This window comes from Poecilia formosa, unplaced genomic scaffold, assembly GCF_000485575.1.
Source record: "Poecilia formosa unplaced genomic scaffold, Poecilia_formosa-5.1.2 Scaffold97, whole genome shotgun sequence".
Classification (NCBI taxonomy): Eukaryota; Metazoa; Chordata; class Actinopteri; order Cyprinodontiformes; family Poeciliidae; genus Poecilia; species Poecilia formosa.
In genome coordinates this window covers 973,180-998,903 of record NW_006800036.1, presented here as the reverse complement: position 1 = coordinate 998,903, position 25,724 = coordinate 973,180, and the positions used below count along the sequence as shown (strand labels likewise).

Here is a 25,724-nt window from a genome sequence, read left to right as displayed (position 1 = left end):
GTTTAAAACTTCAGCTGTTTATAAGGAGTGTTTAATCCCCAGTTGTTTACATGGAGAAAAAATATAACTGAACAAGATAAGATAAGATAAGATAAGATAAGATAAGATGTATTGATCCCAGAATTGGAGGATTACTACTGAGTTTGTGAGGTTAAAGAGAGTCTATGTGGTGTAAAAGTTTTGAAATCACTCCTCAGATCTTCATGTTCTACTTCCAAGGAGCAAGACTTTCTTCCAATCTTTTAAAGTGGTGTTGATCAATATCACTGCAGTCTAGAACATCTCTGTAGAGGATGAACAATATCAGAAATGAGAAAAAGAAAAAAAAAAAATATCAGGAAGAACCTGAGACCAGAGATGCTTCTTATGTTTTCTGGTGTTTATGTGAAACTGTGTTATGGTTGGGAATGTTCACAGTCAGCTAATGAAATGCAGACATATATCTTTACAACAACCGGCTGGTATAAACATCCAATTTTAAGAAAGGAATATTTGCTTATCGATCTCAGGTTATTGTCGACGCTATGCTGATTTTTCCCTCGAACCCACAGGAGTTGTTTCATACTGAAAAGAGTAGTAGGTCAGATTTAAAATGCCGAAACAAAACATTTACCCATGAGAATGTTTGGAACTGAAAAGATGTGAAAAAACAACATTTCACAGACCAACATTGGTTCAAGAAAGAATAATGTAGAGAAAGTACAAATGACACAAGGTGGGGAAAGTTGCAAATCTTGACATGAAAAAAGTGTGGCTTAATTTACCAGCAGTGTCAATAACTTTGAGCTGAATTGTATATGCTCTTTATAAGTAAATGTTTTGCGATTTTGTAAACAGTAGTGACTGTTGTCGAGTTTCATTGCCGTTTTTCAGCTGGTTCTACTTTGTTGTCCATCAGTAGTTGTTGTTTTTAATGTTTGCTAAAGATTTTTTATTTTTATTTTCTTTCAGGTCATATTTTCTAAAGTATATTTTGTTGTGCTGAGGACGTCAGTATCACATGCTGGAGTCACAGCAACTCACAGCAACATCCAGCAAATTCACTGGTTGTCAAATTCTTCATAAAGTTATGAGCTTAAATACACTTTTTTCTTTTTTTTTTTTAAAGTACAACTTAGGAGTGCGAACGGAGAATAAAAACACTGGCTTTATGCCTCTGGGGTGACAGAGCAGCCTCCCTCAGCAAGAAGCAGTTTGGATCTGGCAGCGGAGAGTCTCTCCCACGCTGTTAAACACTAATAACTTAAGAGATTTCTGGCCCAGAGAAGAACTTCTCATAACTTCCCAGTCGTCTGCACAAATAACTCCACCTCACGAGAAGCGAGGTGCTCTGCATCGCACCTTCAGGGCTGCGTGCGCGAGGCCCTGTGTTTTGATTCGGAAGAATGTTTATTTGTCAGATGCTTCTGACAGTCATCAGGTAACCAGACGCAGTTGCACAACTCTCGCTGCACTGTGGTTGTAATGTCTGTGTGGGAGGCAGAGCGGCGTATGGAAGGAAGCGCAGCAGACGGAGCAGAGTGTCGGGCATCTTCCAACCTGCAGGGAGTCTTCTGACAGCCTTCATCAAGCCCCACGCTGCTGACCTTTTAGGGGTCTCTCACAGTTGCGCTGGAGTCGTCGGTGGCAGCTTCTTCCTCAGGTGTTCTGTGCAGAAAAGTTCTTCAGCGTCAAGTGTGTCCATGGCAGTGCTTTTTGCAGTACGGCGGGGTTTATAAAACATCTTTTTATTTTATTGTTTTTCGTCCCCCCCAGCTTGAAAGCTGTCACAGTAAACAGACAAGAGTCCTGCATGCTCCAGGATGTCGGGTTGAATCTATTCAGGCTGCAGACCTGCATGGGAGCTCCCTCTGCTTCCTGATAAGTTGTGCTCATTAGTTTAATTAACCCTGACCTAAATGCCGGGTGTTTGATGGTGGTAAATTATGTCTCTCAAGACTTTCCATCATGATAAAAAAATATATTTATTTTCAAATTCTGTTATCTCACCTTGTTGTTTGCACAGGAGCTTATGTTTGGTCCTCACAGACAGGAAAATTAACATAATCAAATGGGTCACAGGAGCCCAAATTACTCTAAATCAGGTGTATTTTTTTTAAGATACTATCTGGAATTTTTTTTCTTCAAATGAATTTATGCTGACACAAAAACAGAGATGGGCTTTCAACAGCAGGCTTTCAAAAAAAAAAGAAGAAGCAGAAAAAGAAAAAAAAACCCTCTACTAAGTCTGAAACAAACAGTGATGTACATGGCCGAGATTGATGTTTGAATTTTTGTGACTGGTTTGTTAGAGCGCAAGTTCAGCTCACAAAATGGAAAAAAAATTACATATTATTCTGTACTCATAATCTGCAGTTGTTGCATAATTTTCCAGTACTTTGACACGGATGCTGCCTAGGAGGACTGAGTGCTAAAAAATGGGATTTCTTACTTCTTCCAGCTGGTGTAACCTAGAAATCAGACGATACTTTTCTTGTTTCATGCCAGTTAGATAATACCCACATATTTTTAGATGCTACATGTCAGGGTATTGAGCGAAGGAAAGCTTTATTTAAATTCTCTCTTCTTTCTTTTCTGAATTCAGAAAATTACTGGGTCTTCAAGCCAATATTTCTCAATTTGGTCCTCAGGGACCCCGACCCTACATGTTTTAGGTGTATCCCTTCTGCCAAACACCTGACTTTTTAAGTGGGTGATTTACAGGCTTCTGCAGCGTCTGATAGCATGCAGCGGAGATAATGCAATCATTTGAATTAGGTGTGCTGGAACAGAGACACATCTAAAATGACTAGAATTGACCAACACTGCTTAAGGCAATTTATTGAAAGCCTAATAAAGTCATGGCCTTGCAAGTTTCTGTTCATGACAGGTGAGAAAATTGGAAGCACACCTGTGCATTTATGTTAAGGCACTACGTCCAAATATCGTAACTTTTAAAGGCACTTCCTATCATCTGAGGAGGCTAAAATTGAAATGTTAGCACACAGTGGGCATTACGTTTTTAAGAAGAAAAAGGGTGAAGCTTGTAAGCCGGGGAATACCATCCCAAATGTGAAGAAAGCATCATGTTGTGTGGGTGTTTTGCTGCAGGAAGGAGTGGTGCACTTCAAAATCATGGGGAAGAAACATGATGGGGGAGGGAAAAATGTTGTGTGGAAACTTCTTACGTTATCAGCCAAAAGTTAAAGGTTGGATACCTTTAGGTTTTCCAAACGGACAATGACTCCATCACCAAATGAATTACAAAAGAGAAAAAAGTCACTGTTTAGAGTGGGCATCACTCATCATTTTAGCAGTCACAGAATGTAAGTTAACATTGAGTTTAAATATAAACATGAATGAAGAAGAAGAGAAATAAAACACGTAAAAGATCTCTGATCCGTTGGCTTGTTTGATCTCATCAGAGGCATGTATTTGGGGAAACCTGTTGGGAGGAATTTGTCTTGGTTATTAATAAAACAGCAAAAAAACAAAAAAACAAAACAAAACAAAAACAAAAACAAACAAACAAACAAAAAACTCTGACACGGCTTTGTAGAAGATAACATATTTCTAATGTAAGTTCCGTTGGTTCTGCAGAGAACAACAGGCTTCCTGCTTTAAGCTGAACGGAGCCAAAGAATTTCTGTCATTCCTTTCAGCTTCTGATCTTTTCTCTGCTCAGCAAAGATTTTACCCCAGAAGAAGATTGGGTCTTTCATTTTTTTTTTTATCCCCCGTTTAATAATTTTGCTGATGTAGCATTTGTGGTTTAATCTGAAAATCAGTTCTCCGAGGACTTTCTTACTCCCATGGACCCTCCTCTCTTCTCTCCTCTCCTCTTCTGCTCCTTTGCTCCACGTTTCTCTCTCTGCTCCTTCTTCCTCCCTCTTGCAGTCAGCACATTCCCCTGCCAGCGAAGACAAAGAGCCTGGCTCCTGCTAATGCACCTGATTGATGGAATGGCATAGATCCAATAGAGCGTTGGCCTTCAATTAAGCCCCTCTTGGTCACCTGGCAACGCCGTTAACGAAGTGTACCCTTCAATTAAGTCGCGGTGGTTACTCAGCAGAAGCCTGAGCCAATGAGGCGTGAGCGAAGGTTGGCGCCGCGTTGTTAACGCTCGCTTCAAGGCCTCAGACTGCTGCACTGCCTTTAATCACTCAGCCGGCCTTTAGTGCTACCGGTCTGTGTGCGATGATCGCTGTGGCTCATGGCTCATTGAAAGTGCTGGGTTACAACGCATTTGATGTTAGAAGAAGGTCTCAGGCTTGTTTATGAGGTGTTCAGGTTAACTCCCTCAAACAATACGAGCACAGAGATCCCCATTTTATGACAAATTATCCAAGGGGATGCTTTGCTGTTTATGGGGAGGATGTTTTGATTGCTTAGCATTACTGTAGCTCTTTAAGAGGCCAGTGTGCGAAAGGATGGGTTTCTCTTTAGCGAAGATGCATGTTCTCCATAATGGCCCCTATTAAAACAGAGGGGATGGCAGCAGGAGAAAAGGGGGAATTAAAGAGAGGAAGAGTGAGAGGAGGAAGGAGGGGGAAAAAAAATGACAGAGTGAGAGACAGAGCGAGTCCAGCCAGCTTTTCAGCACCCTAACGAGAGAGTAGGTTGCTGCACGAGGGTGATAATTAGAGTGTCCTCACAGGATACAAGACTGAAGAGGCCCACACTTCTTCTGCCCCTGGCACATCTGCACTACAGAGGACAAACTGCCCTGAGGAAGTTTTATTTAGCCTGCTTTGATGTCAGAGTTTTAAACCTCAAGCTTTGACATCATCAGAAAAAGCAGACTGTCCACTAAAAACTTTGCCTGCTGTCATCTTCAGGGTTAAAAATCCCCCCCCCCCAAAAAAACTATAATGTAGTCAAAAAAGAATTTGCCCCAGATGCTGGTGGAGGTTGTCTGGCTTGATGGCGTTGAAAGCTGAGCTGAAGTCTACAAACAGGATCTTGGCGTACGAACCCTGGGTGGCCGAGGGGGTGTAGCCTGAAGTGTAGCTCTGAGTTGACTGCATCATCTGCTGACGTTTTTTTGCCTGGTAAGCAAATTGCAGGGGGCCCAGCAGGGGGGCTGTGATGTTCTTCAAATGCTCCAGCACTAACAGCTTAAAAGATTTCGTGACCACGGACGTCAGGGTGTGAGAGATCTGTCGCATTTAATCCTGTGATGGTGGCGTTTCTTGGGAGTCAAGATGGCGGAAGGAGACTTAAAACAAAAGGAAACCTGATGTAGCTCCCGATTACACAACAACTGCAGGCAAATGTTTTGGGCTCCTCTAATTGTTTGGTATGGCAAAGCAAAATCTGCCCATTGTTGAACATTTATGCAGTCGGTGAAGAGGCACCGATGGCATGCGCAAAATCATATTTGCACCTCTGAACTTGTTTTTGCTGTGTTGCGTCTTCTTCTGGTCTTTTAAGCATGCTGTGATCATTTTGGGGGGTATCATCAAACATTTCCAGTGCCGTTTGCGTTTTCGAGACAACGATCGTTTCTCTAAAGTTTTTAAAACGTCGTCGCATTGGGGCAGGTCATCACAGGGTTGACAGACGGGCTCCTGTAGTCAGTGACATCTGCTTCTGTTTTTTTTTTTTTTTTTTACTTTCATTTACAACAAAATACCGATTTGGGGGATTGGATAATTGGAACAAGTAATTTCTTGAAAAAAGTGATAATCTCCTGCAGCCTTACACATGATGTGACAAAAACAATTGGAAGCTTTTCCAGGATTGACCAGTATTCTCATACTCCATATAACAGTAGTTATAAAGATACAGTCTTACTAGGTCTGTCTAATGAATCAACAACTTGAGGGAAAATATGTTTTTATGAGAGAAACTTCTGTGTTTTGGCTCTTAAAATGAGCATTTACATTGCCTTGATGTTCATACATTAAAAAAAAAAATAAGTAGGTGGAAAAAAAAAATCAAACTGAAGAAGTATTGACATCATCCATTTTTATTATTGGCACTTATAAATATTTAGTTTAAATACACTAATAAAATAGCTTGGACAATTTTCATGACGTAACATTGTAAAAGCTTCCCAAAAATTGAGATACTTCCAAAAATTCAGGATCTACAAGCCTGAGCCACAAAAAAAAAAAAAAAGAAAAAAAAAAAGAAGAAATTGAGGGTCAACAAAAGATTTGGTAAGAGATGCTACATAGTAGCCAACAGACACAGTCCAGGTCCAGTCTTCGACAAAGTGCTAAACCTTTTCCCTCCACCGTCTGACTAATGATTGACAATGAAAAGTTTTCAATACACGACTGGCTTAAATAATTAAAACTCATCCAGCTTTTAAGATGAATTATTCACAGAGGTTGTTGAAGTCTGGATTCTTAAATAATTGAGAGGTTGATTGCAGATCTTTTATGGCGGTGCCTAATTTCTGGGCTCAGCAAAAACGAGAGAAGAGATTTTATAAGCAGCAAATGCCCATTGAGCAAAAAAAAAAAACAATTGCCTTTTCTTATACAGAAAAACCAAGACATAATGGCAGAGTTGTTTTATAATTCAGCCTCTTGTACAGAAGATTAACATGCTAATAAATCCTTCTTTACATATTAATTTATCTGTGTTAGTGTTTTGGTTCTTCCAAAGAATTCTACTTTTTACAGCATTTTGACAATAAAGAAAAAAGGATGGTACTAAAAATGCTCTTGCGTCATCATGCAGTAGGTCACCTAGATGAGGATGTTTGATATTTTCTTTGACCACAAGTAACACAGGAAAGATCTGCGAGCTAAAATTCTGAGGTGCATGTTTTGGAATGAAGGATATTATTTTTCTGATAAGAGTAGTGAGCATTTAGGCTGAAATATGAAGTCAATGGTGACAAAAAAAAAACAACATGTTTTCAAGATTCATTTTGCTAAGGGAGATTAAATCAAATATTAAAATATTAAAAGGCAGAAAGAATCTGCACAAAACTAGACTGTTTTTAGTTGAATGATAATTCCAAAAACATATATAAAAAAATAATTGAAATGCTAATTTAAATGCATCATTAAAAGACCCAAATGTGACATAAGTGCCTGTGAAATGTGTCTGAAAACTTCTGGCCTTAACCATCATCAACTTATCTTTTCCTGCAGAATCGTTCAACACATTTCAGTTACGACGTCCTGCGCCCATATTACCTGAAAATGGGGAACAAAGAAGCTACTTTTGGTTCTACAATGCGTTATCTGTTTAGTGCGTCTCTTTCGTGTCTGACTTAACCTCTGGTTCTTTTCTGCAACACGCTGTGACGGAAAACTGAGAGGCACACTGGTCTGAGCTGCTGTAGTCTCATTACTGGACAGAGGCGAGTGCTGAACGGATAATTCATCCACTAACAGATTGCAGATTTACTCCTACACAGATTTGCAAAAGTTCATTAGCAGCCAAACACGGTCATTTATCACAGTGCCAAAGCTAAATGAATGAGAACATTTTTGATTTAGTGTCTGAGCAACAGTAAAAATGCTTACGACGATTAGAAGCTACTTTTTTGACAATGAAATTAGATTTTATGGTGAACAAATTGATTGGCGACACATCTTTGTTTATTTCCTATTTATCTAGATTGTTTAACCTTCACCGCCGCCACCTCCACGAATATCGAATCTAATTGTATTTCTTGCAAATGCAGATATGCTTGCCACTTTAAAAAGAATAGCTAATCAAATATTGGCACAAAAAAAAAAAAAAAGCCAACCAATGTTGACGGCACTAATATAAATAAAACACGATGGATCTTTCCACTGTCGTGTGAAGCAGATACATAATTTAAAATTGCAAATTAAAATGGATCTCCCTGGCAAAGTGGGAACCTCTAGGGGTTCTTTTTCTACAGAATCTGCACAATCATATATCGAGTGACAATGTGCCGCATGGAAACGCAGAAGGCAAGGGCTTATTGTAGTTGATTGTGGTAGAAGTCTCATCTTTGTGTCTAGCTGGAGTAGTCGCTTATTGGAGGGGGTGCAATTAAAGATACTAAAAAAAAAAAAAGAAAAAAAAAAGAAGTCAAGCTTAAAACTAGGCCATACAAAAGTTAAGGCAAAAAAAAAAAAAAAAAGTCAAGCTTAAAACTAGGCCATACAAAAGTTAAGGCAAACAGCAACTGCCTAATTATTATGTGTCCAGTTGAAATCGGAGATATTGGCATTGAGATGGTCAAAAACAAAAACACAGCGGTCTCCTTTTTTGAAGGCTCTGCGTCCCCTTGCAGCTGTAAATAACTGACTGTGATATCTAAGGGACGAATGTTAGCAGGAAGCTACTTTCAGTGGTGCGGTTGTTTATCAAAAGTCAGCTTTAATAAACCGTGCCAGGCGAACAGCTGTGCTGCCAGGCCTCCGTCAGCGAGCAACACTCAGCTCAGTGCATCCTTCCTCCATCAGCTATTTGCTTCCTATGCCATCCCAAGTAGTCCATCATTGCTCATGCTTTGTTTCCTGGAGCAAAAATGTGTCTGCAATATAGGAAGCTAAAAATGAGAAATACCAGCGGTCAATATTTGTACTCGATTTAATTCATACCCTTCATAGCTATTCCTTTTTCTTTTTTTGTTTTGCTTCTAAAGGTCTTAAGAGGGCGACGTCTGCAGACAGAAAGGGATTTCATTTACGATCTCTAATAAAAGCTACATTCTTAACCATTCAAACAAGTCTGCAAAATCTGCCACAAACTGTTGAGAGGATGGATGTAAAAGTTGTGATTTCACAGAGGTTTTTTTTTTTTTAAACTTGCTGAGGGATAAGGCAACGTGTTCTGCTCCAAATACGTCTCATCTGTGAAGTCTATTGATGTTGGACACTCGGCTGTAGAGCTGCAACAGACTGAATTAGAGGATAATTAAGGAAGAAGAAATGTACCGAACGTCAGCTCACATCTTTGCATCTTTCCAGTTTCTAAACTCGTCTTAATATCACGTGTGTCAATCACTAGTTTTGTTTAATTTGAGTCAGCAGGACGCAGGGTTCTTCTTAACCGATGTCTGGCATCAGTCGAACCAAAGCGCAGGCTAGAATATATCCAAATTTCTGCTGTAATTTTCAGGCAACACTTGAGCTTCAGAGGCTCAGAGCATTTTGACTATGATCAAAGAAACATGTCAGTGAAAACTGATGTCTCTAGGAGAGCCAAGTAGAGAATCCACTTCACAACTAGTCTGAAGTCCTCATTTGGGTTCACACTTTCCTGAAAGCAATTAACTCTCCTGCACTGGAGGACCTTACCAAGTTTTTACATTATAAATAAAAACTGCCTCTACAGTCTTCTGTTGTGGATCTTTTAGGTGTTAACGGATACAGACAATTATCAAACGGCTAAAGATGCTGGAAAAAACCCCAGACGGCCTGGAATTAAATTTTTTTTTAGAAAACAATTTATTGTTATTTTGATGTTTTTAAATGTTATGTTGCACAACAGGATTTTAATAGAAAAATAGATTTTTTCTAAGAATCTTGCTTATTGTGTCATTTAGTTTTTAAAGTTAGTCGATTTTTACCGTTTTTCACTTCTTTGCTGTTTCGTGTATGCTAACAAGGTTTTTTAAAGTTTTATGATTAAAAACCTGAAGGTTTAAATAGACTATGTTTAATGTATTTCTAAATTGGTTTCAGAATCCTGAGTTTGACCAACTACAAATTAAATGTAAATTCGGCTTCAAATTTCCCTAAAAATATATATAAAATGACTATTTATTTGATAAATAGCCATTTGTAAACACTATTTACATGATAGTGTTTGTTTACATAAACACTATTATGTAAATAGTGTTTTTACACAAATTAGCTGCATGAACTTAAGACACTTGAGACCCTCTGACACTAAAATTAGTTTTCTTTTGTAATTAATCAGGTAAGTTTTATTTTGTCACAGAGAAGAAATTACAAATGGGTATTTTTCTTTCTTTTAGCTACTCTTGAAAATGAAAATTATTAAATGTCACCCATATGCCAATCCATTTTTTGGCAGACATGTCAGGGAAAAGCGTTTTTATTCTATGACTTCAACATGTGCCGCTGGCTGACAACTACTGGGACTGTGGTACTACTACTACTTTTTTTTTATGCCAAACTGTGGTGGGTTTGGCATAAAAAAAAAAAAATCAGGAATGAAAATATCGAAAAGCAACTGTTCAGTGACTGTTCATGGGTGGGGAGTATGTTTCTCTCTCAAAGTACCAGCTAATCTTGCTAAAGAAAAATCAGGAGGCCGACACCATGAATCTGAAAATGGGTTTTCATTTGGTCATTCAGCTGCATAATGTTCCGCAACAAAGAAGTTGTTTGTCAGAAACAAAGTTCACTGTGAAATTATATTACTGAGGTAAAAAGTTAGTTCCTCTGACATTTTACCCAGGGTGCCAATAAGTGGTGAAAGTGCTGCAAAATAAAAAGTTTAATTGTTTCATTTTTAAGTGTAACTTCTTTCTTGGCTATGGCCAGTTTAGAAAGAAAGTTGGGTCCTCAATAAAAAAAAAAAAATGTTTTTCTGAAATCCTTATGAATTCAGGTCTTTGCTGCTCAGTTTCCAATTCAGTTGTTCTTCGACATCTCGACAGGATTACAAAGGTGTTTCATAAAATCTTAAAGTCCTTGTCTTTGACCACATGTGTGCGGTCCCTGCAGGTACCCATCTAGTTTTGAAACACACTACAAAACCTCTGAGGGGCCAGAGTTTCTATCATGCTGTGAATTTAAATCACCCTGTCGTTGCTCAGACAGACTTTGGAGCTTCTTTGATGTCTTCAATCTTGCGTCAAACAGGACGATAACGACTAATGACGGCCCTCCATGTTTGATTTGTGCAAAAACATCAGCTGCTTTGCATCCAGGCAGGTTTTCCGCTCAGTCCCCCCCAACTATCTATACACTCAGACATTTTGGAATTATGGTCCTACACCTTGTTTTGTTGATTCTGCAAAGAGACAGATGGGGTTTCAGGCACCATCTCAAGCTGACAGGGACCCAAAATAACAAAGCAAGCCCACTCCTGCAATAAACAGTCTGCTTCCACGGTTTCATGAGCCTTTCCCCTCGAAAAACAAACCATAATATATCTCATTTTAATGGCAGGCTTAATAGCTTCGACAGCATCTGCTCCATCTGTGACTGTCTCCTTGCTCATTTCATTGGTAGAAAAAGGTTATTAAGTTACTGATGGTCCGTGCATGATTGAAGCACGTGTATTCTTGTCCAGATTCTGGGTAAAAACTCGTCCAGAGTTGATTATTTTTTTTGTTTTTTTGGAAACGTCCCCCTCTGTTTGGACTCTAATAATTCCTTTTTAACTCCATCCTGACAGAGTTCACTGCGGCAGGACAGTCAAAATGTTTGTGATGGTCCATTTCTGACCAGTGCAGTCCTGAATGGCCAGCTGGAAGGTGAAGGCTGACTGCTTGCTCTCCACCAGCTCCAGACAACGCTGAGACTCAATATTCTGGATGGCTCCCCCCTGCAGAAAAAGAAGGAAAAAAAAAAACAAGATGAAGGAATGCAGACATTAGTTTGGCACCTAAATAAATAATCTACCACCGACCCACTTGTAATGAATGTTTTCAGCTTTCTCTAATGCCCTTCTGTTCTTGAAAGTGAACGTGTTCACCTCTGTAAACATGAGCAGCCCCAATTTTAATGTCGACTGAAGAACATTTTTCAGTTGCATTTATGTCCAGCCCATTTACATTTACATGGATGGAGGGCTGTCAAATGTCCTCGTCATCCATTAGATGCGTAAAAAAGAAAGAACTTCATGCTTTGTATTTTACAGTTTGCACAACAGAACATAATGAGACATCGTCTGGTTGTCAGAAGGGCTATAAAGCAAACACGACGAGATAAAAACATTAGATGCAATATAGCTGTAATGTTTACTTAGCACAAACTAATAAAAAATGCAAAAACCGCATATGGAAAAAACCCCCACACACTTACTGCTTCAATAAAAATGAGGAGGATTAGTATGTTTTTAATAAAATGGATTAATTAACTTAGAAACAGCAAACAGGAATGCTTCTATAGAAACAGATATTTTGAAAGCTTGAAGCTCTGAAGCACACAGGAGAGAGCAGTAGCTTAACTAGGATCAGACTTGATAAGTGTGCTTTTTTTTTTTCTAAGGAAACTTAGGTCAAAACAAAAACCTTACAGGCAGAGACGCTTAAAAGTCATGTCGAGCTTTAAGATTTCTGAATTACCGCATAATAAGGTTGGGTGTAGTCCGGAGGGAGGATGAGGCAGAATGTCAATGTCTAATGAAGACAACAGGAAGTGCTTTTGATAAACTGGGAGTAAGAGAATAGTGTTCAACTGGAAAAACACGCTTATGATCATTATTATGAAGCCAAAGCAGATTATGATGAAACATCATTAGCTGATTAATTGGACGGACCCTTTCGCAGTAAAAATATGAGCGTGCACAGCATCACCTGTCATAGCTGCAGGCTTGCACATCGACTCACTTTCACTCAAGATTAGAAGTGAAGAGATTGCTAATAAAACTTGAGACCAAGACCACAAATCAAGCATCAAGTCTTTGTTTATAACAACATGAGCGCAAACAGAGTCCAGATCAAGTCAGTGTGTCTCCTCATACACAGAAACCTTGCATAGCCATTTCATTTAGCCGTCTCTTTTCAGAAATGTATGCTTTATGCTATCTGTAGAGAAAAGCACTTTTACAGAATCAACTAAGTGGCAAAAGCCGCTCCATGTGGAAGTGGTGTGATGCACGCGCTTACCACACACACCTGTTTGGATCAATCAACTCTAAATGCAACTCTTTAGGTTTTACACATGAACTAGGTACATTTTAGGGAGTGAAAAGTCTCTAGGTATGAATTCAAAAAGCAGTGCTTTTTGAATACTAGGTGACATGTGCTAAGAACAGGTCTTCAGGGGTAAGAAAACAGAAACCTGTCGCTCTAGGACTCTTTGACCCCATCATCTCGGCTATTGTAAACCCCCCAAAATAAATGTTTTCAATTATAAAGGCAATAAGAAAGGGCAGTTTTTCTGTATATTTTCATGCAATATATGAATAGAATACCTACAGCAGACAGGCACCAATGGTACAAGGCTTTTCAAAGTAAGATTTCATGGCTTCAAACTTTGTGGTTTATATTCTTAAGGTTACCTAAGATGCTGGCAATCACTTTTACCATCCATCATTGGATTGTTTTGGTTGAGAGTAGTTTATTCTACTCTCACATAAAAAAACAAACATAGTAACATACAAAACAATATTCTGTATCTGACTTGCATTGCACATGCAAATGATGTTTGTATAATAGAAGTTGGGTGCAAATACATGTACTATTAACCCTCCTTTCTGGCTGCAGCAAATTTTTTCATTGTTTTTCAAAGTCCCCAAACGTGGCTGCTGGTCTTGTACCATGTTTTTTTTAATAACCCTTAGATTTTAATTTTGGTAATAACATGTATTCACACTTTACTGCTCAGAGACACATTGTAAATATTATAATACATTTCAAAAATCAGCAGGGGTACACAAACACTTACAAACCGTGGGGAGCAGAATAAGCTGAGCACAGTTAAAACCATGCTCTAACGCTGAAGTAAACACCTGCTTATGTAATGTTAATTAATCTGATTAGACAAACAACCACATACCAATATGAAGCAGCATGCATTACAAAATAAACCTTATAATTGGTAGACGGCTGCGAATCAATTTACAACAATGGGTGATATTCATCCTACCATTAACCTCGTCATTAACCGCACAATTGACACTTAACTTTTGGGATCTTTTCCAACAGGCAGCCCACCAGCTGCTAAATACGTGCTATGAAAAATAGGTAGCTGTCAGCCGTAGCCAACATTCATTTGACCTTGTGTTTGAAATTTCACAGCCTGTGATCACAAATTAATACCAGTTTACAACTGCAGAACAAGGAAGGACAGGAGGCCAAAGAGCTGCCGCTCTTCTGGTTTAAGTTATGAGAGGCGCCTCACTCTTCAAGAACTTGAGATAAATGCTGAGAAAAAATATATATATTTTAGATTTATATAAATATGCAATATTTGTGCTTAATATTTCTTATGCTAAATAAAGTCTTTGCATAATTAAAATAAGCAAAATATAAAAATATAAGATTGAGCTGCATGCGTTTTTTGCACATCATTTTGCTATGAAGCCTCTATAACGCTCCGATGCAATCAAGTACCTTCAGAAGTCAAATGCTTAAAAAAATGAAGTCCACCTGTGTGCAAAGTGTCACATCACTCCCAAACTGGCAACTGTTTAAAATGTTTTCTGCTTGTGAATACTCCCTCTTTCTGGTTTTTAAAATGACTGCATGCCATTCTAAGACTGGAATTTTGTTTCTTTTGGTTGTCCATTAACTTTAAAGCAATTGTATCAACAACTCACTTGTTTCCGCTTCACAGATTTTTATGTTTTGTCACAGTTGCACTGAGTTCAGACGTCTAATCTAGTGAAAACTTGATGAGTTCAATGGGCTCTGGAAAACAAGTGGACATTATTGATTATGCTAGTTGAATTTTGGCATATGTGTAAACACAAAATAATTGCTATTTGCATATAATCTCAAATTCTTAAAAACTGTTTGGTCCCATCAATTGTTATCTTTAGTGACTTTATTACAAGCTTAATGTTCATATGACAGCATGCACTTGTTTAACTCGCTGGCATTACGATTTTTGACTGCAATTAAGGTGATGTAGTGTCAATAAAGTTGAATAAATATGCTGCTGAGTACTTTAATGTTATCTAGTGTAATTGTAGTTATTGCTTAACACAATATGCCTTTGAATAAGGACTGTGCTTTCACTTAATATGGGCCTGTTTCTCTCCCCTGTGCATATGCATGTGTTACATTTTATTCTCTTCAACAACAGGCTGGAAACCAAAGTAGGTCCTTCGTTTTTTTGGCACGAACAGTAATATGCTTTAATGAGCTTGGGCCCCGTGGGAAAGAAGACGGAACTCATTTGTGTCAAACTCGCTGTGTTGTTCACGAGAGCTGCTTTCCATTAAAAGCAGTATGCTTTAAAAATCTCACCCACGTCCGAGAAAACAAAAACAAAAAAAAAACATACACACACACACACACACTCAACAGAATGACCATCAGTGTGAGCCCAGAAAATGAGCATACAGCAGTTTTTTTTTTATTTTATTCCCCCCAAGATTCTGAGTCTTCATCAAATTCTGGGCTAAAACATGAAATTGTTTATGAGTGAAGTGTACTTCTCTTGATGGGAATAGTTGTTTCTGCACAAATCATTTTACCCCCACACTGTTCTGTTTTTAAAATAATAAATGTAAAGGTAAAAAAGTAAATAAAAAATCCTATATGCTGTTATGGACATTTCTATGTCAAGCAACACATGAACAAAAAAGGATCAAATTAACAAAACACCAAAGGAATAATTAACATTAGGTGGTTACAAAAACGTATGTAGGCTACATCCTCTTCACTAACTTAAAATGTTTTACTGTACAGACTAAAGTGCTAAATATTTAGCCCATACGTTTCCTAATGGATGAAAGAGCAGGAAAAAGACTGGCCACTTCACAGCATTAATCTTCTTGGTGTGGAACCAAAATGTCGCTGGGTTATTTACGGTTGAAGCACCCAGCATTTTCCATTCGGTTTAAGTTAACACGACCTGGAAAAGTACTTTGATATATTCATAAACATGTGAACCCTGATAATAATGCAGTAGATAGGCCTGGGCCACCATGCTTCGGTATACTACGGGTTAAATTCAATGTTTCTATAAGTGGGCTAGTTAAAAATAACTTGTCTGTACATAGACATCTTTTAATAGATTAACAGGTGATTGTTGGGCACGCAGCTGTCACAGAAGGTAAGGCTAGTACATTTTACTTTATTGTCACTTTTGGCACTGCAACTGCTGTGAAAATAATGTTATGTCATATTCTGGTCCATTTCATTTAAAGATTGGTCGAAGTAGTGCTTCAGGTGGAATAGTGCTCTCAGCTGGGGAGAAACGCGTATACCTGCCAGTTTGTTGATGCATTTGCCTGCAATTTAAAAGGAAGATGTACAAGTCAGAGACCCCTGGCATTGTGTTAAAGAATTAGAATAACAGGAGGACAGCAGTGGGCAACAGGATCAGCACAAACAACAGATTTGAAGTTGATTTGATGACCTTAGTTAGTAAACATTATGGATAAAAGACTTACCAGTTTTAATAGTCATGAGAAAATTTCCTATTTAAAATGTTTTTGCTTATTGCAGAACTTTAAAATAATATTATTCGTTGTTTGTCAGTGAAAGCCAACATCTCTGGCTTCCTTTTATATAGTAACTCTGCAGGGAAGATGATTTTTTCCCCCCTAAACCATTCAAAAGGAATAACCTGTTCAAGTGGTTGCTCACATAATTTTTAAAATACTGTGACTTGTATGAAACAACTTTAAGCTGTTAATCACACATTGGTGTTTTTTTTTTTTTAACCAATCCGCTCAGAGTGATCCATAAAACACAGATATTGGGATTTGTGTTCATGACTCTTTCTGATCAGATTATTATTTTTGTGCAAGCTCAAGAGGAGCTGCAACATCCCTTCAGCTGCACTTTCTTGAGCAGCTGATAAAATTATGAAAACAGAAACTGCTGTCATTCTCCAGAGTTAAACTGAAATGGATGGTGGAAGCTCACAAATTATAAGGAAACTTCATTAACTGTGATATCTGTGCTCCCACAGGTGTCGGCATCATTTCAATGGTCGTGGAGACTCTAGAGACCGTATGGTGGTCTTGCTCAACTCCTTTACTGTAGGATTATAAGACTTCAGTTTATTATCAGTAATGTCTCATTGGTTATCGTACAAAAAAAAAAAAACCTCTCTGAACTTTGCTTAGGATTAGGCAAAGAACCAATTCAGGCTGAGGTCACTGTGGTTCCCTCATCAATCACTTATATGGGCGCCAGCAGTGTGACACCTTTTATCATCAATTTATTAACAAGGTCACAGCCTCAGAAACGCCCAGTTATTAAATTTGCTGTTTGAAATTAAACAAACTGTGTTAAATGGTGACTGACTGTTTTTAATTGAGGAAAGCTTTTTGTTATGTTAGTCCATCCAATCAGGACGAGTGCCTTGCAAATGTTGAAATATGTATAAAAGTACTGAAAATGCTCTCAATTAATTCCTTAAACAACAATATGCAGAGTAAAAGTGTGTACCCTGCACATATATGATACTATAAGCAGAAGAGTAAATCTGCTGCCTCTTAAAATTCACTATTTAGGTTAGTGTTAAAAAAAATGCATTTTTGACACATATGAAAAACACAAAATAAAAAAGTAACAATGATTTCTAAAAAAAAAAAAAAAGTCCTCTAAATTTATTTGTGAAAGCTCACATCAGATTATCTTATTTACCTAAATAATGAGAAACGATATTACATGAATCCTCAGCCGGTTCCAGAAACCTTAAGAGCTTTCGAGCACTGGCTTTAGCAATCCATGTTAATCATAACTTAATTCTGTGACTGCTAGAGGGGGATTATAGAAGTATAGGACTCAATGATCTTGCCGTTTCCTTCATAGATTATAGTAAAGGAGAGTCAGACTTCAACTAAGTAAAGTAATCACAAAAATCTTCCTTGTCTTTTTATCTCCAGAAAACTAGATTATTTAAAGTGTGCGAATTCTTGACAGACTTTCAACAAAAGGCACTGAAATCTCTACTCTACCTGTAGAGATTTTTCTAAAAAAAAAAAAAAAAAAAAATCACCACCAAAAAAAAAAAGGCTAAGTTAAAGTCTGCACTGGAACACACATGCTACAAAAAAAAAAAAAAAAATAATCTCTGTTGGAGAGAAAACCATTTGGCATTTATCCACCACACTGTCCTCTATTCTGTAGTCAACTCTCCTGTCATTCTGCAGAGTGCAGAGTTGGATTGCACTATTGATTCGTTGCTATTAAGGTGGGAGCCCTTGTTAATCAGCCCCTCAGACAGCGAGTCAGCCAGGGAGCCATCAGACGGGCTGGCGATGGAGCCGGGCTGGCGAGTCGGGCAATCTGTCAACCGGACACTCAATCTTCAGGTCACTCAGCTTAAAGGATGTGCTGAACAAAAAGACCCGGCAAAGACAAAGAGTAGAAAATAGTGGAGTGGCGTGCATTAAGTGAATGCTAAAAAAGTAATTAAAGTAAAATCAAAACTCTGTTCTTTTTTTTTCTTAATCTTACAATAAAGATTAAGATTCTTTTGTTTATTCTAAAACAAAAGAATAAAGCGCATGCCATTTAATAAAACTTATCGTAATGCAAAAGTATTGTGGCTTCACTACATTCCAACATTCTTAGTTTTAATGTTTGTAACTGCGTTCAAGTGAAACCCTGATACACGTGTGATCCAGCGATTTAAAGTGCTTTCAGCAACCATTTCAAAGCATAACATTTGGTCAAAATATACAAACATTACTAAAAGTTTGATCAATGAAAGCACAAACATAACCTAAAATGATTACACGTCTAAAAGTTTGACGGGTTTAGACTGAGTTATGCACATTCATCATCATACATCGAGCCCGATGTTGAAAATATGTGACGTGCACAAGGTAATGTTTGGATAGTTTGTGATTTTCTACCAAATCCTTACCTTTGATTGCTGGTATATTTGGTGGAATATCCCAAAAACAAAAAACAATGAGCTACAAAGTTTGATGGAAACAGGTGTTTTGTTTGATCACACAGAAAACTCTTGATGTGCTTGGAAAACATTCTAAGGAAAAGTCTGGGACACCAGAGATTTCTACAACTGGGCCAAGATTCCCTCATGATTCGGTTACTCTGACTAGAGAAGCAGTTTGAAATAAAATCTTCGCTGTTCAATTGATATTCTGTATACATCGCATTTCTTCCTGAACTATTTGAGAAAACCACTTGTCGTATACCATGAAAACTAGAGGACTGTATGAATATTGGGTCAGAAGAAAGTCTAGCTAGTTGTATGAAGTCAGTAATTTTGCAGCAATTTTTTTTATCCTTTTGCATGGATATAGAGAAAAGGGAGAGGAATGACTACCTTTTCGCAGGAAAAAAAAACACAAAAAAACTTCTGACAGTTCTTGAACCACACCTTTGACGCTTAAGAGACGCAACTCTAAACCAATCGTCCACTGGAGGACTGAGTTCCTCTCCCTGTCATCGTCTATACGTATATTGGTAACTCGAGACCAATCCGTTTTAGCTCGGGTTTGCCTTCACCTGGACGAACTGAAGCTCTGCCACGATTACCGCAAGCAAAGCCAAAGTCCATCTATCCTTTGCATGTATGCAGAAATTTGACACACCCAGACCTTTCCACACGACTGCCACCCGATCCCTATATCACCTGACCCGATGTCCAGTCAAACCTCAGGAGTGAAAGATTGGTCGATGTGCTACTGCTGTCACAACACAGACCGAGTGCAGACATGGATATTCAGTAATAACAGTGTCTCCGATTTTAGCCTCCGTTGTATTTGCAGTGTTAAGAAAGCAAGAGTTGGTGTTCATCATTTAAAAGAAGTGTTTTTGTCAAGTGTGCTTGGGCCCAAATTTGCACATTAAGCTTCATATTTAATAATAGATGTCAAATTTGCAGCAGGAAAATGCTAAGTGCTGCCTCATATTTATTATTTTCTTATTGCTGCGTCCCCTTTTAGTGTAGTAGAATACAAAAAAGAAACTGCTGTTTCACTCGATGCGAACGCTTTGACTTCATTTGAAAGCGGACAATTTTTGCTGATTAGGCGCTATGCTGGACGGCCTGACGGTGCACTCTGACTCTGCTGCTTTACTCTCTTGTAAATCTAACCAACAGTGACAAACTCCTCAACACTGTGAAATGAAACTTTTTATTGGCTGTCCAAAGAGTAGGTTCTGCTCATTAACAACCTAATAAAAGCAGAACAACTAAGATGCAATGGGCATCATATCAATAGTAAACTCTAGTTAGTACGATTTAGAGGATTTACCCAGCTGTCTGTAACGTTTCTTTGAATTTCTTTTTTCTCAGCTCCTTCCCCGTTTTTTCCTTCCTTTTCCCCTTCTGATATCTGCTCTGTTAGAATTAAGTTGACTTTAATATTTTAAAAAATCAGTTTATTAATAATTCAGACTGCCTGCTTCACATCACAAGATGCCTGTGGTCTGGTTTGCTTCATTTCTTTTTCATCATGGTCAAAAAACCTTTGTGTTTTTTTTTTTCATTGCTCACACACTCCAGTTTTGTGTTTTGTTTCTTTTTTTTTTTTAATCCTTAATCTATCTCCATTTTTAGGTTTCCTCCTCCTTTGTCTGCAGAAATCCACCCAACTTCTATTTCTTTTAGCTATAGGCTTCATTCATTTTTAAGCAGAGCTGCTATGCATCGCCTACAGCCTAAAGATCAGCTGTAGAGCTCTGTAAAATAATGTGTTTTATTATTTAAAACTATTTTATGAAACAGTTTTGAAAATCAGGTGAGGATATGCAGAATGCCGGGGTCAGTGGTTTGTACTTATTAATAATTTTGAGAGAACCATTACTGTACAGCAGTCTGCGTTTGGGCTGCCAGGCGTATCTGATGCACCCAAGAAACCAAGTTTTGTTCTTGCGTTTTTCCACCCTTGTCCCCTGAGGGCCTCCATGACAACAATCTAAAAGCTTGGGAATGGCATTCCAACACTGCACATGTGCCCTCAAGTGATCAGATAATTATTGACTAAATTAGTCATGGCATATGTCAGCCTGTCAGTTTCACTTTCCATTTCAAGATTTTGGGAAGTCAAGGGGATTGAGTGACATTAATGCAGACAGCATAGTGCAGGAGTGACCAGCCTGGGCACTGAAATGTGATTCATTAATTAATGTTACCATACAATCATTGCTCATCACTTTAGTCAAAGTTGTTCTACTATCCATAACAATAAAGGCTTATGAGGGATTTCTGGCATATGGGGATAGTAGTGGTCATATGGCAAAATATTTTATTGTCTGGTAATCAAATTATGCACAATAGTGTTAAATATACAACCATTATTTTCTTTGTGTCTTTTTTTTTTGCAGTGAATCTTCTTATGCTATTGAAATGAAAAGCAACAGGGCTTTAAAAATGGCAGCAATGCTTAATTTTACACACACACACTGCTATGAGTGTGCTGATTTAGCTAAGAACCACAACCGTCACCTTGAAAGAAAAGGCTCTGAGACTCGTAAACCAAATTAACAATGATTTGTTTAGCCATAGATTTTGTTTCTCATTGACCTGATGAGGGCAATTCAGGACCAACTCCAAATAAACTAAATAAATTTGGCTTTAAAATGCTCCGGTCTGGTTTGACCTTTTGTGATTGTTTTTCCTTTTTTTTTCAATAAATTTGTCGGGACTGGTGGCCTTTATTTGACAGTAATCCGATAGGAAGGGGGCAGAGAGAAGGGACAAAGACATGCGGCAAAGGAAGCGAATGTCTTTGCCGCCTCGACGTGGCGGTCAAGCTGGTGACCGCCACGTCGAGGTCTGTAGCCTCTGTATATGGGAACGCCCGCTCTGACCACTGCGCTGCGTGACGCCCCTGTGATTCATGTTTAAAGGAAATCTCGTCTTGCACAATGAGAGTATGCCAAGTAATCGCTGATTGTTGCTGAGCTTTATGCTTGTGATTGACCATGGCTACAATGTACTTGTGATTATAGAAGTCCAGTTTAATAATTGATAAAAGTAAAAGAAAAAAAAAAAAAACGGCACAGAAAAAGATGATCATGAAAAGGATCCTGCTAGAAATGTTGACAATTTTATATCTGGTCCACTAGAGACTATTGTACTAAGACACATCCTAATCCTAACCCTACTTATTTTCTATCCTTATAGAATCTTTTATTTTGTTCCAAGTTAAAAAAAAAAATAAAATAAGGGAAACTGAATAAAAGCTTAGTTTTCAATTTAATTATTATTATTTTTTTTAAATGCAACTCACTTAATGAGAAAACCTATTTCTATTTACAAAACTAAAAATACGTGAAGTAACTTATCAGTAAAACATAACATCTGGTCACAACAAAAGGAAAAAGAAAAAAACCCGCTATATTTGGCTCAGCTCTTCCAATCAGATAATCAAAAAGATGAAGGGAAAGTGTCAATCTTACAAAGGTAAATACATTTGACTTGGTAAAAGTGGTCAAACTTCACACTACTCATTCATAGCACTCCTCCTATACATTTAAACTTTTTAGACATCTAAACTTTCATCTGCTCTTGTAGAACTCATTCTGTCTCAGGGCGTTATTTAACTTCTTCAAACTTTTCATGGAGAAAATGGAGTTTTCTTTTGAATAAAAAAAAACCCCGTGGGGGTTTGCCTCATGGGTCTCTATACTTTGACTCCGGACGTGAATTGAAAGTGAGAATCTCTCTGATTCAGGCTGATGCTAATTAGAGCCCGACTCCCCTGCCAGTCTGCCCAGAAACCACGGAAACTGAAGGACCTAAAGCGCCGGAGAAAGGTGAGGTCGTATCGTTCTCTGAGGATGCTGGAGGTTCAGTGGGGGTAGAGATGAATTGTCGGTATGATTGTAAAGTAATTTTTTCCAATCTGAACAACAGGCAAAAAACAGAGGGCACAAGTTATACAGAAAAATGTGTACAAGTGCAAACAACCCGGAGAAGCCCGGAGCTTGAATGTAGCCGTTTCTTCTTGTTACTAATTATCCAGCTCCCTCAACTAATATGTCACACTTTAAGTCAACATTAAAAGTGTGAAGATTATGAAATAAGCGAGGGTTGTTATAAGCCTGGAACCGTGGACGTGTGGAAGCTCATTATCCAACGGAGGCAGATGTGCTTTTAAAACGCCTGTCACATAAAACGGCAGATGAATGATCTGTGCTCTGACAAAACCAGGGGGGGCGCCTCGAGTCGGAAACAAATTGGAGAGGAAGAGGCCAGAATCCAATTTAATTATTTAAAGCATTAACACTGCTCGGCAAAGCAGACAGAAAACAGAAAGTAGCAGCTTCTTGCAAAGTGCCAGTAAGCAATCCAGTCAGATGGAAGCACAGTGGTCATTTTAAACGAAGGAGCCAACATTTTTAAACCAGGTAGAAATGTGAGGGCCGCTGCCGAGACTCACCTGAGCGAAAGTCCAGGTGAGCTTCATGTGTTTGGTGGCTGCGTAGCTGCACTCCAGCAGCCTGGGCCTGCTGTTCACATCCACCAGACACTTGTTGTCGTCGTCGTCGATGGTTGGACTGAGAACGCCGAGGTGGATCTGCTGGGAGCTGGTGAAGTACACATTCTGCTGGGAGACAGACGGGACTGGGAGTCAGGAGGAAGGACGTTTTTCCGGACACATTTTTAATTGTGGGATATTGTTCAAAGCCTGTGAAATATAAAGATAATACGTAATGTATTTTGTTCATTATGTAAACACAGTGGTGGAGAAAGTACTCAAAAAATGTACTTAAGTAAAAGTAAAAAAGTACTGGCTTTAAAAATACTTAAGTATTAAAAGTAAAAGGATGCTGAATAATACCTAATCACTAATATCATTAAGTGTACCGATTGTATTTAATTTTAATACATCAGAAATGTGCCATTTTAATGAACAATGCCACAGATAAAGCATGTTTTTATTGTGTTTACTCTGTAACATAGTTTAGACTTAGATATTTGATTCTATGCATCATAATTTTTATGAGAATTTAAACAACTTAATTTTCAGATGTATACATTATTATACATCTCAACTCTATTTACTGTGTAGCAAAAATTTTCACAAATTTATTTTTAAACCTCTCCTCAAGCACTTTTCTTATTGTCTCCTAACCATTACCCTTATAGTGTGGAAATAATGAAAAATATATTGAAACGTTGAAAGAAATCAACCTGACATCAGTCTTCACCTGTTCTCCTTTCTGGTTTTATTGTAATTAATATAATTTTTATATCTTCACACTCTGAAACTCCACCTGGCTCTCCTATGTCTTCCCTGACCTGCTCCTCTCATAATAAAAAAGTTTAGTTTATTTAAAAATTAAAAACAGTTAATACATATTTCAATAAACTAAATGAAGACCTCACCAGAGTTTCTTCTTCTCTGCTGTTCTCCTAAATATCTAAATAATATAATACAATTCAATATAATATAATAAAATATAAATACATGTTTAAGTGGTCCAGTATGATCAGGTGTTGCTCACTTTAAATAACAAAAAGGCTAATTTTGCTGCTGTTTCAGTCTCATTCTAAATCATTGTGACTAGACTAGCTAACTTTTAAACAAAGTTAGCAGTAAAATTTTGGACATGTGACTATCCCAGAATTAAAACCGCTTAACCAAAAAGATTTAGTTCTATATATGAAAGTAAACTGACAACAAGATGTTATAAACGAGCGATATTCATGGCAACATTCCTGACAGACAGTTTACCTCATTCAAACAGAGTTTCTCTGACTCTGTCTGCTGCTGCCTTTACTCTGAGCCGTTCAGAGGGCAGAGGGATAGGAGGGAGCAAGCACTCTGCTGAATGCGCTGTTGTGCGCCTTCAAAATAAAAGCACGCGAGTGGAAGATTTTAAAATTCTTCGTAACTGCGGTGAAATTATTGGGGGGGGAACGAATGTGGCTCTCTCCAATATTGGGGGGGTCATGTTCCCCCTGTACCCCCCGTTTCCTACGCCTATGCTTAGAGCTGAAATAAATGTAACCAGTATCAATTCAAACTCTTCTTCATTCTGTTTTGCTTTCATCTCTGTGCCACAATCAGCAGAGGTCTCCTGCCATCCCTAAACAAAAAAAAAACGCCCTGGGCGGTTGCCCATATTGCCAATGTCAGAAACCACAACTATCTGCACCGTTAAACATAGCAAGTAACGGTAAACAACTCTCAACTATGAACATATCCAAGGCGCAATAAGCAAGAAGTAACCAAGCAGAAGGAGCACCGTGACACCGTGGTCAGCCGAAGTCAGTGACAACACTGGCAGCTAGCCCCGAAAACAGTGGCACTTGTGGCGCATAATGACACCTGCCACCCGAAGTGCCATTAGTAGGTGCGGTGTCACGATTTGCGCTCGGCCCTGCTGCAAACTGCGCAGCACATGCTAAGGTTGCCAAAGTCAGGCTAGCAACAGTTAGGCTAGCATAACCGACTCACTGCTCACTTTCTCAATGTTTTCTTTAAGTTAAAACTTTTTTCTCACCTGTTAAATCTGAAACTCATGAACCTTATTATCTATGGCTGTCATAAGGATGAATTAACCACTAAACATTGCCTCCCTTTTTCAGATTCTTTGCGTGACTGTAGTATTTTCCTGACCACCGATATTCCTGACTCAATGGACAGCAATGGCGCGTGTGTGGCACACGATAAGCCATGTAATATCGAGTCCAGTAACGTATATCCATCAAAGCTACTGCCTCGCGCTCTGTCCTTCTCTCGCACTTGCCCCTACTTAGCAGTAGGTGTCAGGATACGTTGTGTTGCATTCAATGTTATCGGAAAAAAGAGTTCCATGCGATTTGACATAACTATTCATTAAATTCATAGTCGCCAGCTGGGGCTGGCAACAGGGGTGGCAAGGGTCTCATTTGGGGTGGCAACTGCTACCCCATGCCACCCCAGTAGATCCGCCCCTGCCGCCAGGGCTTCGTGTTGAGTCCCGTTGGTCTCCCGGCCGACCTCTAGTGCTTTGTATACCATGAAAATGTTTTAGGTAAAATTGAAAAAAAAAAAAAAAAAAA

At 38.4% G+C, this 25,724-nt stretch overlaps 1 protein-coding gene across 2 annotated transcripts in view; it reads right to left on the bottom strand.

Annotated features, from left to right (window-relative positions):
- Nucleotides 1-8,562: 8,562 nt before the first annotated feature.
- Nucleotides 8,563-25,724, bottom strand: part of LOC103142469 (polypeptide N-acetylgalactosaminyltransferase 18-like) — a 148,524-nt gene continuing 131,362 nt past the window's right edge. Inside the window, exons 10-11 of one of the 2 annotated variants that reach the window (XM_016674580.1) lie at nt 23,113-23,280; nt 8,563-11,445 (exon numbers count right to left, since the gene is read on the bottom strand). In XM_016674580.1, coding sequence (XP_016530066.1) covers nt 11,299-11,445; nt 23,113-23,280 — 315 coding nt within the window. In that variant the 3' untranslated portion in view covers nt 8,563-11,298. The remainder of the gene's footprint in view (nt 11,446-23,112; nt 23,281-25,724) is intronic. The other variant, XM_007558546.2, reaches the window with a different exon arrangement.